Source organism: Fundulus heteroclitus, unplaced genomic scaffold (assembly GCF_011125445.2).
Source record: "Fundulus heteroclitus isolate FHET01 unplaced genomic scaffold, MU-UCD_Fhet_4.1 scaffold_82, whole genome shotgun sequence".
Classification (NCBI taxonomy): domain Eukaryota; kingdom Metazoa; phylum Chordata; class Actinopteri; order Cyprinodontiformes; family Fundulidae; genus Fundulus; species Fundulus heteroclitus.
The window spans coordinates 233,671-248,634 of NW_023397274.1; the positions used below are offsets into that span (position 1 = coordinate 233,671).

The 14,964-nt window shown below is 40.5% G+C and overlaps 1 protein-coding gene across 2 annotated transcripts in view; it reads right to left on the minus strand.

Moving 5' to 3' along the window:
* LOC105930817 (protein FAM222A) overlaps nt 1-14,964 on the minus strand; it is a 30,358-nt gene that overhangs the window by 6,845 nt on the left and 8,549 nt on the right. Inside the window, exon 2 of one of the 2 annotated variants that reach the window (XM_012869198.3) lies at nt 11,669-11,834. In XM_012869198.3, coding sequence (XP_012724652.2) covers nt 11,669-11,798 — 130 coding nt within the window. In that variant the 5' untranslated portion in view covers nt 11,799-11,834. Of the gene's footprint in view, nt 1-11,668; nt 11,838-14,964 lie in introns of both variants that reach the window. The other variant, XM_012869197.3, reaches the window with a different exon arrangement.

The window sequence follows — 14,964 nt, forward strand, 5'->3', positions numbered from 1 at the left end:
TGCCACTACTGTCAGTTACAAACAGGAAACCAAGGCTAGAAATTAAACAAGCTCCAAAACTGGGCAATTAAAGATATTAAAGGGTACTACTCATCACGCAAAATCTACTGTTTAGCCCTTAAAGTGTAACTCGCTCCTGTACTCTGCCCAATCTTCTATTTGAAAAATCTGCAGGGAGGAAGAGAAATACTAGAAAAAGCGAAATAAAATGGTAAATAAACTAACTAAATGCCAAGCTAATAAATTGCTAACCTGAAAAAAATCAATAGAAGGAAAGTAAAACTCACTATTCAAACTCCAACTCACTACAGAGGTGTATCAGACGGAGCCGCTTTTATCCCCCACAGCGGCAGGGCTACCGACATCAGTTATTCTAGGTGACGTCACAAAATCTTTGATTCAATCGAACAATTGATTCGAAATTCAATACAAGACGCTTGTTAAACCTTAGGAGGGTGCCACAGAGACGGTATTGGACACAAAAGCAAGATTTCAACAAATGTGCAGTAACTTGTCAAAAAATGACCAGGACATGTAAACAGAACTATAAGACATCCACCTGTACAATTTATTAGCAAAAAAAGGTGATTTGGGGATGAGTTACCCTTTAAATACACTGTATTGTGTAATTGGAGTCTCTAGGAGTGCAGAAAATCTGAATGTAGCCTGTCCAGGTGCTGCATAGATATCTTTATATTCTGTTTGGGTTATACCTTTCAATCTATTCAGTTTTCTCTGCTCTCTATTATGTCTTCTGACAATTATGTCAGTATTTGCTGTGGAGCTGCTAAACAAAGTCATGGACTTCTGGCTTACTAATTTTCACAAATCTGCCAATTATTTTACGTCGCAATTTTGTAGTCAAAGCTGAAGGATGCCGAAACTACGAGGCGGTAAGTCAAAATGTTCAGTTGTTGAGTGTATTAACCTCATCTGCATTTAAAGAGACCACATCAAAACGAGCTGTTCTCAGACAAACCTCAGAAAAGAGGCAAAAGCTGGAGCTATGGGGCAACATTAACGAAGAATTCAGACCAAAGCATTGTAGTTTCACGTTAAACAGACCACGACTGAATTATTTAAATATGAAAAGGAAGGCATTAAAAAGCATGACACGTACCCTTTAAAACTGCTGTCATATGGGTTTAGATTTCAGCGGCATTCAGATGTTTGGGTCAGAATTTAGAGTGAACAACATTAAAACATGGATCCATCTTGCCTGGGATCAATGGTTCAGACTGCACTATTTGATTTGTTACAAAAAAGACAGGAAAGGTGCATCAGATGGATATAATAACTGCAAAATGTGCCATCTTTCAACTGCTCCGATTTTGTATTCAATGTACCTGACAGTATTAGACAACTGATTTATTCCATCTAGCAAGTATTTTGTTGTCTTTGTGTGGTGAAGTTCAGCAGAAAGCGTATACACTGGTCGCCCGCTGTTGGACCACAACAATTGTGTTTTGGTGACCAAAGGCTCATTAGCTCATAAGGGTCAAAACAAGCAGTTTGCTGTGCAAATACAGCTGGCTTCAGAAAACGTACCTTTATTTTCATCCTACAAATTTTGTCAACCCAGTGATTACCAAACACTTGTCAGACCCACAACGTGGCAGAAACTTCTCAACTTCACTAAAAAGCCAATTAACCGAAGGTATGAGTAGCTTTAATAAAAGCCATACTATTGTTTAACCATTTGTGGCTAGCTTCATTTTCCACTGGAATAAATTTGGCCAAAAAAATAGCTTTTAGAAATTATGCTTGTATTTATCTGATTTCCTCTATCTTGACCTTTTTAGTTTCCTGATTCAAAGTGGGGTCCTGACTTTATTTTAGAAAATGTAGTCAGGTTGATTTTCCACCAGGTTAGTTCCAGTAGTAAAGTATAATGGTTGCTTAGTTAGCGCAAGTTCTTTCTGTCTCCACCAGTTTTAGCACGGTAAACCCAGTTCTATTTTGGCACCAAGGTCTTCCAGGTCATAAGCACAAACTACTTTCACCAGGGCAGGCTTACACAAAATGTTAAAAGCAGGAAAAAGCCAGAACAAGGCATAAAGCTCCCGAATAAGTCTGCCCAATGTGGAAGAAAACCAACAAAAACACTGAGAATGAAAATAGGTTTAAAAAAATCAGGTAAGAAGTGGATAAAGACAAGCTAACTGTCTCTGATCTTGCAGTTTTTTATTTAATTATCAACAATTACATGTTAGAAGTAGGTCTGTGCACCAACAACTGCTGTCTTCGCTAGTTTGTGGCTTCCTTTATAACCACAGTCGGCTCTTTAACATCACCAGCGGGTGGTTCTAAATCCTGCGAGAAACGGCTCGTTTAACTCTGAATAACAGGGTTTTTTACTGAATACAAAATACCTAAAGTCAGTTTTGCCGGTATGCTTTGGAAAGTTTAAAACAGAGTTCATAAATTAGCACAGTGATATTAGGAGACCCCAGGGGTGGAGACCCTAGGGAAGACCCAGAACTCGCTGGAGGGACTGTACTGTACATCCAGTTTGGCCTGCGAATGCCTTTTGATCCCCCCAAAATGAGCTTGAGGGTTTCAATCTACATTTCCCCCCTGGACCTGTTGCCCCCATGACCCGATCTCGGCTAAGACAGCGGATTGATGGATGGATGGATCGATATTAGGAGATCTGTTTGCAGGGATAAGACAAATGTAGTGGCTTGTGTAGACGAAATATCCCCCTTATACTGAGAAACACTAAAAATAAATAAATAAATGGGAAAAAAAGACATAAAAAGGCATCTATAAGTGAAGTAATGACATGGCACCAACTGCTTATCTTGCAGCGGAAAAGGTCCTTGACTGTGTTTTTATAAAAACTAGTTAAAACTGGTCATAGTAGCAGCGCTGAAACTGATCTGGTGGAAAAACACTAAGAGAGAAAGCTCACACTGTATGGAAAAACACAAATGTTGCTGAGTGACGCTAAAGTCAGTATTTACTTAGGATATTTTTATTTTTTTTAAACGAAGAACTAAAAAGCACAGCGTAAGATTGCCTATGTTTTATCGTTTTTAATTAACACGGACAACATAGATGTTTATTTGAGATAGCCAAACCTTGAGGCAAAACAAAGCTAGTTTTTAAATTATTTAATTTAGTAACACAAAAAAAGCTGTCAACAAAACAAAAAAAAGAAGTAAAAAAAGTAATTGCTCTCTGAACCACATAAAACGGCTGTGCCCCTGTTGGCAGCAACCTTGCAATCAAGCAGTTACAATGACTGGGAAAAAGTCTCCACCATGTCAGTTCTTTGCAAAACGTTCAATTCAGCTGCATGGGTGGGTTTCTGACCTTGAGCAGCTTGTTTAATAGCATGCCCCTAAACCCCCACGAAATGTGACTGGTATACAACAGGACTGTTAAATGTGTAGTTTTTCAATATGAAGCAAAGACAGCAGGAGCGGCGGCGCAGTCCGCTGGTGCAAAGACAGCAGAGAACATCAAAGATCCTCCAGTTTCCAGCTAATCTGAGAAATATGACGATCAGCAGAATCTCCATGTTGATGCTGCACAAAGACTTTATTTATGAATTTATTACTGAATGCATTTAGGCTGCCAACATGGCGGCTGCAACACGAGCTCATTCAGACAGAGATAAAATCCCCCAGACGTGCAGTACCTTGTGCGATTTGCTGAGGTGAACGCTCATCTAGCCGCTCTGAAAGCACAAGCGGCCCATGAGCTCGCTAGATCTGGAAGGATGTGAAAGGATAAAAAGATATCCATCGTTGGGAGTTCTCGGTTGTGTGTTTTTTTTGCGGAAATACGATCTGAAAAGGGCTATTGCTGACAAACAATGACCTAAATTGATGCAATTGAAGCCTGCGGTGCTTTAGAGGTTTTTTTTTCTGGGTTCTTTTGTTACATCCTGGATGAGTCACAGTTGTATTGTTGGAGTCATTTTGACAGGCCGTGCCCCTCCTGGGAAGGCACACCGCTCCTCCATCTTTTTCCCCTCCATCAGGGAATAATAGCCGTCGGTGTAGTTTGGTGGCGTCCCAAAGCTTTAGACACAGATTAGCAAACTTTTCCAGACTGATAACGTCGATGCCTTTGTTTCTCACCCGTCTGTGAGTTTCTGTAGATCGGGGCTTGATGCTCGCTTTCTAGACCGTCTACCCTTATTCATGCTGTCAGGCAGTTTGTTTTTCAGTGCTTTCTCGATTCAAACCGTCAAACAGTAATCAGATTTGGGTGTGGGTCCTGATAATGAACCAAAAGCATAGTTAATCGAGGTTGTTCATGATTTAACAGGTAGGGCAGATACACATAGGGTCAGGTTGGTTTGGATCAGCTTCGTTCGTTTTGTGTTTACTCAGGTTTTCTTAGTCTGCTCTGAACATTTGTTTGATGATCTGAAACATTTAACTTAGGGGCAGACAATAATTCAATATTAATATATATCACAATACAACTTTATTCAATTAAGGTGTAACGCAATATTTCAATATGCGTTACAGTGTATGATTACAGCATTTGTCACTGTCTGACATTCTGGGTTTTATGTAATTTTATGTTTTTTTTTAAAGCAAATATTTCTAAAATGTAATATTGGAGGAGTTTTTTAAACATGGCAAAAATAATTGGCACAAGTTTGTGCAGGCATCTGTTGTGGGCATTCTTGGCAGTCTTTCTGAGGCTTTTATTTTGTTTATATCGATATAGTAATTGTATCGTATCGAAATTAACAAATATATCGTGATATAAGTTTTGGCCATGTCGTCCAGCCCTAATTTTAACTGAGAGGAAAAAAAAGAAAAAAATCTGCAAGTAGTCACATATTTTGACAGCTTTGGCTTCTGTACGATCAACTTTGAACATTTCTTTACTCTGTTGACTATCGGCATTTTTTTTATTTATTTTTTTAAATGGCAGCATCTTCAAATAGCATTCTAAACTTTCCCACATAATTAAAGCAGAATGTCAGCTTTAAGCTTCTTTGAGATGGGCGTTTTTTTGCCGTTTCTTCACTGAGGAGCGCTACATTTACGCAGCAAAACGTAGCGCTGTGAAATAAAGATAAGAAGTGAAAACAAATATAAGGCCGTTCACATGACGACGGGGGAAATGGCAGCTGTGTGTTGTGAGGTGAGGAATGGCAGGGAGATAATTAGCGGCCTGACCTTAAGCACTTAATCACCCTGAACCTGCAGCCTGCATGCTGTATCTCCGCTCGGCACTGACGAGAGAGAGCGCAGCGAGCCCGGAAAATAACAGCAGCCTCTTTTTCGCCAGCCAAAGCCATCATGCAACGCTTTAACATGTTTTGACCTTTAAGCGTTTCCCTCAGGGCTGATTGAAGTCAGCCACACGGGGCTGAAAACCTTGGTTGTATTCTTATTGTCCTTAAAGATGAGCACAAAAAGCGCACTGATGTGTGATGCAGCATGAATTCTGATAGATTTAATGGACCCAGACTGAAATTACTAGTTTGACTGCAGACGACGCATTAAAACTGTTAAGGCGGCAAGCAGAGAGGATGCACCTCATCCTGATTTCCCCTTTTTATCTTAAAGCAAGGGAAGAAAACGGGATTAAAAGCGGTGGTGAGGGTGCGATCTTCATTAGGAGATTCAAAATATTAGTTTAAAAAGATACCATTGAGCACTGGAACATTTTTATTTGTGCAGTAGCTTATTCCATCTCCAATCAGTCCCTCTTTATGCTGGCTAATCTTTTTCCCGTGGTCACTCTCAAAGCTTTAACCCCCTCCCTCCAGCGCGATTAGAGCAGAGACCTCATTGTTTTGGAGCAGTTTGAGTTAATCACTAATTTATGGGCAGAAAACAACGCAGGGAGTGAAACGGGAGTTGGACGGGGCACATTGGGTTTCCAAAGCCTCGGCTTCCAGTCGACTCATGCCGAGGGAACATGAGGAAACAATTAGGGCCACTGCTAGATATGATTCCCACATGAGATAAAACTAGAATATAACCAGGCCCGACGGCAGAACTGCCAGGATTAGACGGTCTTTTATGTTCGGCTAAGGACTTATCATGAGCACTTGGGTGAGATCACTTGTTTACTGGTGTCGGAACCTCAGCGGGAACGCGGCTCTGAAAGGGGGCGGTTAATTACAGAACAGCGTTTCTCAGCAGGCGTAAAAACTTGTTTACTACACCAATAATACTGACAATAAAAGGGGGGGAAAAAAATACTCTCGCCTATATTAATAACAGGGGGGACTGAGCTCAGAGCATGTACAATGCCTTTCAAACCTATTTCTCTGTTGCTATGACAACTCCTTCTATGCATCCAGTTGGCCCAATAAGCCCAGTAATTAAAACCCATGTAATTAATTGGTCCTGCCTTCATCTGTTTGAAGCGAGCCTCTGCGATAGACTTTCTGCCACTCAGCCGGGGTGAACGGCTAAACTGAGATGCTCCTTTTAAAATAGAAACTATACCAAGTGAAAAGGAAGTTCTGCTCTTTACTTTTTGTCCATTTTTCTGCTCTGTGTGCATAAAGCTGTGCGCTACTATAATGCCAAACAGGAAAGACATTAGCAATAGCCTCAGGTCGGCAGTAGTAGCTGCAGCTCATCATTCTGGAAAGATGTTCAAATGCATAAGGTTTAGAAACATAGGTAGATATTGATTTGTAATACAAATGGCCCCTCAGCAATTAAGACGTCTAACAAGGTTTCTGACTTGCAACCTATTCACATTCAACTTGAGTGTGGCATCATTTCCAGAAGCATCAACATGTGAAATTAATCAGTTTAAACATTAATTGCAAAGGGAATATTTTTAAGACCCCGGGCAATCTTCCCAGGAGAGGACGTCCCAGGACATGTTTCAAACGTGCAACACTTGACTTTTAATATTATTTTGTATTCTTGAAAGTCAGACAACTACATACATTTTCTTAATATTTGGTAGAATTTCCTTTAGAACTGTAGAACTTGGGTTAAACGTTTTTTTTTTTTTTTCCTAATCACTTCACAGGTTTTTCACAATAGTTTGCTGGAAGTTTGACCCATTCCTCCTGACAAAGCAAGGTTTAACTGAGTTTGGTTTGTTGGCCTCCTTTCTCAGCTCTGCCCACAAGCTTTCTATGGAATCATGATAGGGTCTTTATGATAGTCACTCCAAAAGCATTGACTTTATTGTCCTTTATCCTCTTTTGTTTAAACTAAGTATGTTTAGGATCTTTGTCCGTTTGAAAGTCCAATTTGAGTCCAACCTTTAACTTCCTGTTTGATGCAACTGGACTTGTTTTCCGTAGTTGAAGACGTTTCGCTTCCTCTCCCGGAAGCTTTCGATTGAATTTGCATGTTATCTAAGCCATTACAGGCCTTTGTTTGGTAATGGTATAAAGCTTGTTACTCATCATTACTCCAGACTTTTTGAATTGAGAAAGCTTCCGGGAGAGGAAGCGAAACGTCTTCAACTACGGAAAACAAGTCCAGTTGCTTTGTTTTTTACTTTTTTTGGAATGACTATGACCTGGATGACTGAGAATCTTCACCAGCTTCCTGTTTGATGTCATAAAATGTTGCATCAAAATTTCCATTTAACGTCCTCCGCTCGTGATGTCGTCTATTTTGTGAAATAAAACACACCCTCAACATGCACAGCATACTGCTGGCACTCCTGTGCGGTTGAGATGGTGTCCTCCGACTTGTAAACTTATCCATGTCTCCCTGTATGGAACGATAGTCATTATGGCCAATCACTTCGGTTTTCGCTTCATCAGACAACAGGACATGTCTCCAGAAATGTGTCCCTGTGTGCATCTGGCTTTTTAGGTTGCTTTTACGATAATGTCTTCCTACCAGGGGTGTAACAGCACACCAATCCACATCGATATATCGATTAAATGATTAATGATCCAATTACATCGATGAAAATGAAAATATCAATCCATATCGTCATTTTTGAGATCGATCGCCATCCTGCTCATATTGGTACAGGACTCATTTTACTGTGGATAATGAAACTCTTCCCAACGTCTTCAAATTGTCTTTTTTTATTAAAACATGTTACTGTCTTGGATAAAGAACCCTTCTTCCTACGCCGTGTGATGACTGCACAGTCTCATGGTGTTTCTACGGCCGTATAATTGTCTAAGCAGATTAACGTGGCCTCCTTCAGGAATCTGAAAACTGAACCAAAGGATGGACCAGACTTGTGAAGGACCACATTTCTCTCCCTGATACGTTGACTGATTTCTTTAGGTTTTGACAAGATGTCGCATAACAAAACATTGTCTTAAAATACATCCATAGACATGCCGGCGTTTAACTCAGTTGCTGTGATTTAACCTAGTAGAAGCTTACAAAGTCACAATTTCATCATCTGGGCATTCCTGTGCTGCTTAAATACACTGAAGGATAATGACTTTGAAGAGTAATCAAAACGATTGCTAAAAGGTCTCCCAATATTCTGGTTTTTAGCAAATGCATATACTTCTGGTAATTCTAACTGACCTAAAACAGGGAAGGTTTAATGCGATTTAAAACAAAGAGACACAGAAGACAGATCCAGACAGGAAAAAAAAGGTTATGCTCCTTTTCCTCCATTGTGTTTAAACATCCCAATGACTCTCTGGTTCATCACATCCGTGGATGCTGAGACTTGTGTCGGCCTCTGCCAAACTGCGCATCAGCTCCGACTGCTAATTATCTGCATTTCCCCTCTTCAGGACGAGAAACGGGACATGTGCACCCCAACATGTGCTCCCCTCACACTAGCCTCTCTATTTATGACCTTCCTCGGTAAACAAACCGAGCTAAAAAAACACAGACACTCATTCACCCCATTCTCACATGCCTCCCTGTTTCCGTGTCAGTGGCCTCGACATGAACGGTGCTCTCAGAACGGAGTGACCTCAGGGTTCAACACTGAGATATGTGTGCTCCAGGAGCTTTCTGGCAAGGACTTCTTTGCACCAGTGTCATTCCTCATTTGTTTCTGTGCCACTTTGGCCCGGCTAGGGCAAACTTTCCCCTTCTCTCTCCGAGCCAGCGCCGAGTCCAGGCCAGCAGCGTGGGAAAAAAGCGTTCCCAGCCCCTGCATTCATGCCGAGATAGCAGAGAAGAAGAGAGCTCTCATTTGCTCTCATCTTCGTAACGTTTTTCTCGGAAAACTGCTCGCATGGGGTCTCGCGTAGCTGCGAGAGCTCTAGTGTTCCTTCAATTTATTGATAGCTAAAAGTGGAAATGGCTTTGAAAAGCGCAGCGGTGGCTGGAGGCTGTCCCCCTTTTTAAACTCGCTCCAGCAACGACTCTTTTAATGAAAAGGCGCGGACCACACAGACGGAGCTCCCATCAGGAGCCTGTTCCCCGCGGCTGTGCTTGAAATGTCAAGCCGGAGCTGGAGGGCGCAGTGCATAAAACTCAGGATGGGCGGAGACAGTGGGGGGGGGGGGGGGGGGAGTGGAGGCCCTGCAGGTAAACAGGATGAGAAATGCATCCACGGATCCGCCTGGGGCAAACCAGGCCCTTCTGTTACAACAATTAGCAGACAAGTGCTCCACTGACTCCAAATTAATATTTAATAACAACGAGGTATTTTGCCTAAGGAAACGAGAGATGAGTAGATGGAGTGTTCGAATTTCCACATAGCTGGATACACACGGTTAAGCTACGACTACAGAGGGGAGCCTTAAATTACTATATAGTCTGTCAAGCCAGCAGAGTGGCATTTAAATTGCTTTTCACTGTTTAAGCGTCTGGATTTTTATTTTCCTGCCATTCCTGACTGTCCTGTTAGTCTTGTTCCATTTCAGCTTTTTCGGCTTTTGACGACAAAGTAAAAAAGGCTTCGTGACCACAGCTAATTCCCATGGCATGGTGCCAATTAAACTCCTGTGAAGGTGCAGGTGTTGGGTACAGATGTCTACGTGATCATTAAATCTGGCGGGGGGTGGGGGGCTTGTGCCTCCTTTTAATTTATTTTTATTTTTCAGTGTCTGATGAAAGAGCAAAAAGCAGAAACAAAATCTTACTTGATTTCATTACTTTCATGCATGATTGATAAAGATTAGTGTATTAATTCATACTTGTTGCAAATTTAAACTTAGCAAACCAGAAGGTGTTCTGAGAAAGAACTTAGTATTCTCTAAATACCACTTGTCCATTTCACATAAGTAATATCACATAAGGTATTTGCTTATCTGCCTTCTCACACACATAAACTTCAGTGACATCCCATTCATGATCTAAATGGTTTAATGTCACAAACCATAAACTCCAAGGATTTCCAAAAAGATTGGGAGTGTGTTTCTTGTAATTTCAGACCATTTCTCCCGCAGCAAATTTGTGAGGTCAGACACTGGCGTGGGACGCAAAGTCCTGGCTCATAGTCTCTACCCTTGTTCATCTAAAACGTGTTCTGCTAGGTTAAAGTCAGGTTTCTGTGTAAAAGCCAGTTAACTTCTCCCACATCAGATTTGTTCAACAACGCCTTCATGGACCTTGCTTTGGGTTTTGTATGAAGTCATGCTGGAGCGTTCTCATTGGAAGCAAGAGGCGTTGCCTAACGGACCCACTCCATATCTTCTGCACCAAACTTTATACAATACATCGGATTGCAGTCAACATTGCAATATTGATGTGTGCAATGCTGTACTCACAACTATTGGATGCAATATTTGGTAAGGCGTGTTTGACTTCAATGAGCTATGCAAAAGATGCTAAAGTTCATAAAGGGGGGATTGGACATTTGTGATGAAGGAAAAGAAAGAAAGGAATCAGAAAAATGTGGGTTAATTTTAATCAATATCATTATCTTTATATACAAAAAGTACAAAAACTGCAAATAAAACACTAGTCACACATTTGCAATCTCAAACCTTTTGTTCTTTGAAAATAAAGAACAATTATCCAAATATCCAAAGGTTTTTTCCACTTTTTACTTGGTAGATTTCCTGAGTTGCTCTCTATAACAGATATTTAGAGCTATATCAGAAATCTACAGGCTCTTATTTATTCCCTGAAATATACAACCAAGCACAATTAAATTGTCTTTTTAATAGTATGTTCCTACGAACTACAGTTTTCTTCAAAATTAGAGATCAAATATTTATTGTTGTGCACTGGTCTCAACATGTGAATCTGCAGTGTACAGTGATATAGCGATAATGTGATTTATCAATGCACAAATACCAAATTCAAAGAAAAAAGCCATATCATAGACAATCTGAATGTAATTATTTAACCGAAGGAAAACGTCTCGTAACTTTAAGGCCAGAAAGACATCCGCCCAACCTTTCAACAGAAGCAGCATAATTAGTCAGGATGAAGGTCAAACAACACTGACACGAAGCACGAAATGTGAGCATTATTAGTGATTCTGTGTGGGCGAGCTGATTAACGCTGTAATTTCAGAGTCCACTTTGACCTGCCTGCAGTTGCACCGCAGGAGCACATTGATTACTGACCCAATTAACAGGCATTATCATGGAAAAGCTTGTTATTTAAATTCAAGAAGATTCACGGCAGCTGGGTTTCCAGCTAAACCATGAGCATTGTTGATAACTGCTTAAAGACAAAGTCAGTAACAACAACACAAGTTTTTACAGGCAACATGTCGTACATTTCGCCAAAACCTCTCTTACTTAACTGGCTTTGTAACACCAAATTATCCAGCCCATTACCGTCACAGAAAATGTCTTCAAGCTGTGTAATAGACCAACCTTTCCGAGTGCATGCTTGCAGCGGTGGCACCGGGAGCAAAAGGGATGAGGGCGAAACATCGAAGCTTTTGGGTGTGCAGGCCAAATGCTGCGATGAGAAGTTCTGCTGTCTCTGGATACAGGCTAGCATGATAGTTCAGTGGGCCTGCGGGCAGCCTGGGCTTTCCTGCTAAAAAAAGAGAAAAAGGCCGGCTTATACAATGTTTTTCTATTTTAAAAAAGTGTTTATAAGTATTCCTTACTATATTTAACCATCCTGAATATTCAGCAAGTTTATCTATATTGTTTTTTAATAGAGCCGACATTTGTAACAGAGCCAACATTAAACAAAGAGTAGTAGTTTAGTTTTAATGCCAAATCAGCAACTATGGGTATATCACAACAACATGGCATAATAAATAGCATAAATGTCATTAGAACAAAACAAACAAAAAAAGAGTGGTGGGATATCATTAATTTTTCTCTAACTGTGCAAAATTTCATGGATAAATTAGGCAAACACATAAGAAAAGTTTTTCCTTAATTTTTTTCCCTCTGGATTGGGCTGCGAGATGTTTAGTGGGACAGTTTGCCTTTGATAATATATTGTAATTCTAAATTTCATTGTTTTCTAACAACAGAAGATCCATTTATTTCCATTGGTGGTAAAGGGCTTTGATCGATAATGAAGATCATCTTAAAGGGCCCTAGTCATGTATTTTGACCATCAAAAGAAAAAAAAAAAAAAACAACAATATATTAATCTTCAAAAAAACAAAACAATATACACCATGTAGTCATCCGGATACTGTTTACTCTGTCCTTTTTGGAACCTTAATGGAATTTTGCATTGTGCACGATCTGCAGACACAAACATTGTTGTGCCATCTGCCAGCAGTACTGCGGATCTATCAGAAACCAAGATGGAGACCATGGAGACAGCTAGTTTAAGAGCCAGCAGACCGTCCTGCATTGCCTTGCAGGGAAGTGACAGCTCTGCTTGCTCTGCAGGGTTAGGCTTTCTTAACCCCTTTCTTTTCACACCCCTGCTGGGCTTCATTGCTTCTCCTTGTTTACTCATTGCGCCCATGCGTAGTATCATACTTCTGGTCACGTGGCCTTGTCATGGTAAATATACACAAAAGCACTTCATTTACTAACAAATAGAGCGAAAACAATGTGTAAAACACAGAATATAATAAGCCAATAGGGTGTGATAATTACATCAGTGCAACCAGAGTAAGCCAGTTGTGTAGAAATTTGTAAAGTCTTATAGGACTCTTTAAAGAAATTCTCATGTAATTAAGTTTAATACTATATTGTTATATGAACATTCCTCTATGCACCATATTTACTTTAATAACACTTCTGATTCCCATTTTTGGCACCATGATTTTAATTTAAAAGAATATGAAAGGTTATGGCCCCTGATCAAACCAATGATAATAAATATCTCCTGGAATAACGTAACCTTAATTGGAACCCTAAATAGATAATGCATGTAAATCATTGGCTGTCAATGCCACAATGGGTGTGAAATGCAAAGGACAAAATAACCAATCCTCTTCCCCTGCTTGAAAAAACGACAAGTACATGAGCTTTGAAATTAAAGTTTGGTAGGTCTACAAATATTGCGTTTCAGGCTGTATGCATCAGCTTTATGGTGGATGGTGACGGCAGGTGCAGACCATTAAAATCCCATTGGCGCCTCCTTTATAAAAAAAACTAATTCCTATGTTATCCAGGAAGAAGGCGTTGGGTTACGTTATTAATAAAACTCAGCTTCCCTTTGAACTACCGAGACAACATTTAGAAAAGTAATGATTCAATCTCCTCCGTCTGCTTAGTTGTTTTGAAAGCTCTTTCCTGTTATCAGTCGCGCTCTTTCAGCTGTAATCACACAGATTGTTGCGAACCCTCCTGTAGCCTCGGGCTACGTGGAAAGACTAACCAGCGGAGAGACCTTGGTTCCTTGTTGTAAATTTATGATCGTATTGATCGGCGGAGAAAGACGAAAGCATCTCTCCCCCCCGAAAAACACGCTGCGTTGTTTGCAGTTAAGTACCGTCAGAGGGAATGGGAGGCTCTGTCTCAACAAGACTTTTCCGCAGCTTTGTTTAATGAGAAACAGCCAGGAATTTAGTTAATATTTCAGTAATAATCGTGTTTGACGTTTTTCTTTGATTATCTGAAAGAGTCAGCAAAATCTGAGAACCAGCGTTGCAAAAAAAGATCCAACGCCCGCAGGCCACAGTGAAACACATTAATGCATGCAAATCAGGTATCTGCATATACAGCTGCAAAATATCAATGACACCCAGCAGTGTATGGCGTTAACATTTAATCAATCCATCGGCTACAAAGAGAAACAACTGTTTTTCCTGCTTTGCCACGCAGCGGTCCAACAAGGCTAATATCAGCCTGCAGCGTTCAGCTGTCAGATTGCCTTTTTTTTTTTTTACTTGCTTTCTGAATTTTTGTTTTTACTCCGCCCTGAGGGCCCACGGGGAGAAACTAAATCGAGTCAAGCACAGAACAGAACATTCAGTGATGGGCTGCGGAGACATGATTACCTTTGCTTCCTAAAGAATAAAAGTCTTATTTCCTTTTCCAGGTGCAGACATCCTCTCGCGCTCTCCCTTTCCCTTTCTTTTCTGCTCAACATCTGTTCACGCACGGGACAAACTGACTTCAAACTGCTCTCGTCTGAACACAAAGGCACCAGGAGAGCCAAAAGGCCTCAGACTGATCAGAACCCATTTCAGAAATAATAGCAATTTCAGAACAATCCCTCCATTACCTCGCATCTATCAGAAGGGAGACACTGAAAAGAGAGAACGGTGGAACAGAAGAAAGAGAGAGAGAGAGGGGGGGGGGCATCTCCAGGGGAATCCCTTCACCATCAGAAAATGAGACATGCACAATAACATCTTCCATCACTCTAATCCTTTGCAGATGAAAGGAAATACACTAAGCAGGGGACCAGAACTCAAGATGAGGACCTGTGGGATCTCACCTGAAAAAATAAGAATCAAAGCAAAAAAAATAAATTATGTCACAGTGGAGAGTGCATTTAATGATGGTTTCTGTTAGGCTTTGATTTTCTCTAAAATTGACCATCTCCTCTTCTTAATATCTGGAAAATGCAGGCACGAGATGAAAGAGTTACTCCAAACATTTGCATCGGTCTCAGTAAAATGCTTTTCCATCTATTTATGATATAAATGTTATTTATATTGCACTTTTCAAGAATAACAAGGTGCCCAGCAATACAAGTTAACAAGCATATTAACAAAATGCCAGTCTAAACACCTTCA